We start from the raw sequence: 1,069 nt of genomic DNA, 5'->3' as shown, positions 1-1,069 counted from the left end.
CCTTTCTAGGGCTGAAAAGCCGCGAAAATGTCCAGGCGGCAGATCCTGAAGATCCCTCGCCCCGGCGGGGGTGGGCCAGGCTCCCAGCGTGAGCCCTCAGCCGCGGAGCCGACGGGGCTGCGGGGGGCTCCGGCGGCCGCGCACGGACGGGGCTGCGGGGGGCTCCGGCGGCTGCCGGCAGGACGGCAAGTTCAAGCCCGTCTCCCCCGCAGCCCGCCCGTCCCTTCCCGAGGGGCCACGGCCGCAAGGCACACGCCGTCGGGAGTCGCGGCGCGGCTCGGGGTGGGGGGAATAAACTCTCCCCGCCGGGAAGCCGCCCGGAGGAGCGGTACGAGAAGCACGGGGGGCACCTCTTCGCTCCCCCCCCGCCCCCCGGCCGGGCTCCGCCGCCTCTCCGGCAGCCCAGCCGAGCCGGCCCGAAGCCTCCCGCCCCGGGGCGTGCTGGCGGCCGGGCTGTCCCCCCGGTCCCCCGGCCCCTACCTTCCAGCAGCACCTCCTTGCCGGCCCGCTTGAGCGCCTGCACCGCTTCGTCGTGGGTGGCATCCCGCAGGTCGGTGCCGTTGACGGCCAGGATGGCATCGCCCACGTAGAGGGCCTGGGTCTGGTCGGCCGCCAGCCCCTTGAAGATCTTGCTGATGAGGATGGGCATCTTGTTCTCCTTGCCCCCCTTGATGCTGATGCCCAGCCCGCCCAGCTCCTGCTTCAGCACCTTCACGCACCGCTTCTTGTTGGAGACGGCCTCGGGCACCTGCTCGGGGGGGTCGGTGAAGGCGGTGCGCACGGCCGCCGCCCCCCCGCCGCCCTCGGCCCCGCGGCACGCCGCCCCATCGCCGCCCAGGCCGTTATGGGCCGCGCCGTCGGGGCGCTCCTCGCCGCTCAGCACCAGCGCCTCGCCGCCCAAGTTGGCCAGCACTTTGTGCCAGCGCTCCCGCACCAAAACTTCCAGCCAGCCGCTGCGCTGCGCCCGGCCGCCCCCGCCGCCGCCGCCCGCCGCCGCTACCGCCATCTTAGGAGCATGCTGGAAGCGCCGAGTGACGGCACCCCCGGCACGGCGCGGCGCGGCGCGGCG

The 1,069-nt window shown here is 75.2% G+C and overlaps 1 protein-coding gene across 1 annotated transcript in view; it reads right to left on the bottom strand.

Moving 5' to 3' along the window:
• The window catches only part of SNTB1 (syntrophin, beta 1 (dystrophin-associated protein A1, 59kDa, basic component 1)), a 116,230-nt gene extending 115,167 nt beyond the window's left edge, over positions 1–1,063 (bottom strand). The window contains exon 1 of the mRNA XM_010576962.1: positions 481–1,063. Within this exon, the coding sequence (XP_010575264.1) occupies positions 481–1,006 (526 nt within the window). The 5' untranslated portion in view covers positions 1,007–1,063. The remainder of the gene's footprint in view (positions 1–480) is intronic.
• Positions 1,064–1,069: the final 6 nt, after the last annotated feature.

The sequence above is a fragment of the Haliaeetus leucocephalus genome, unplaced genomic scaffold (assembly GCF_000737465.1).
Source record: "Haliaeetus leucocephalus isolate CR32 unplaced genomic scaffold, Haliaeetus_leucocephalus-4.0 Scaffold555, whole genome shotgun sequence".
NCBI classification, from domain to species: Eukaryota; Metazoa; Chordata; class Aves; order Accipitriformes; family Accipitridae; genus Haliaeetus; species Haliaeetus leucocephalus.
This window is presented reverse-complemented; position numbering and strand designations above follow the sequence as displayed.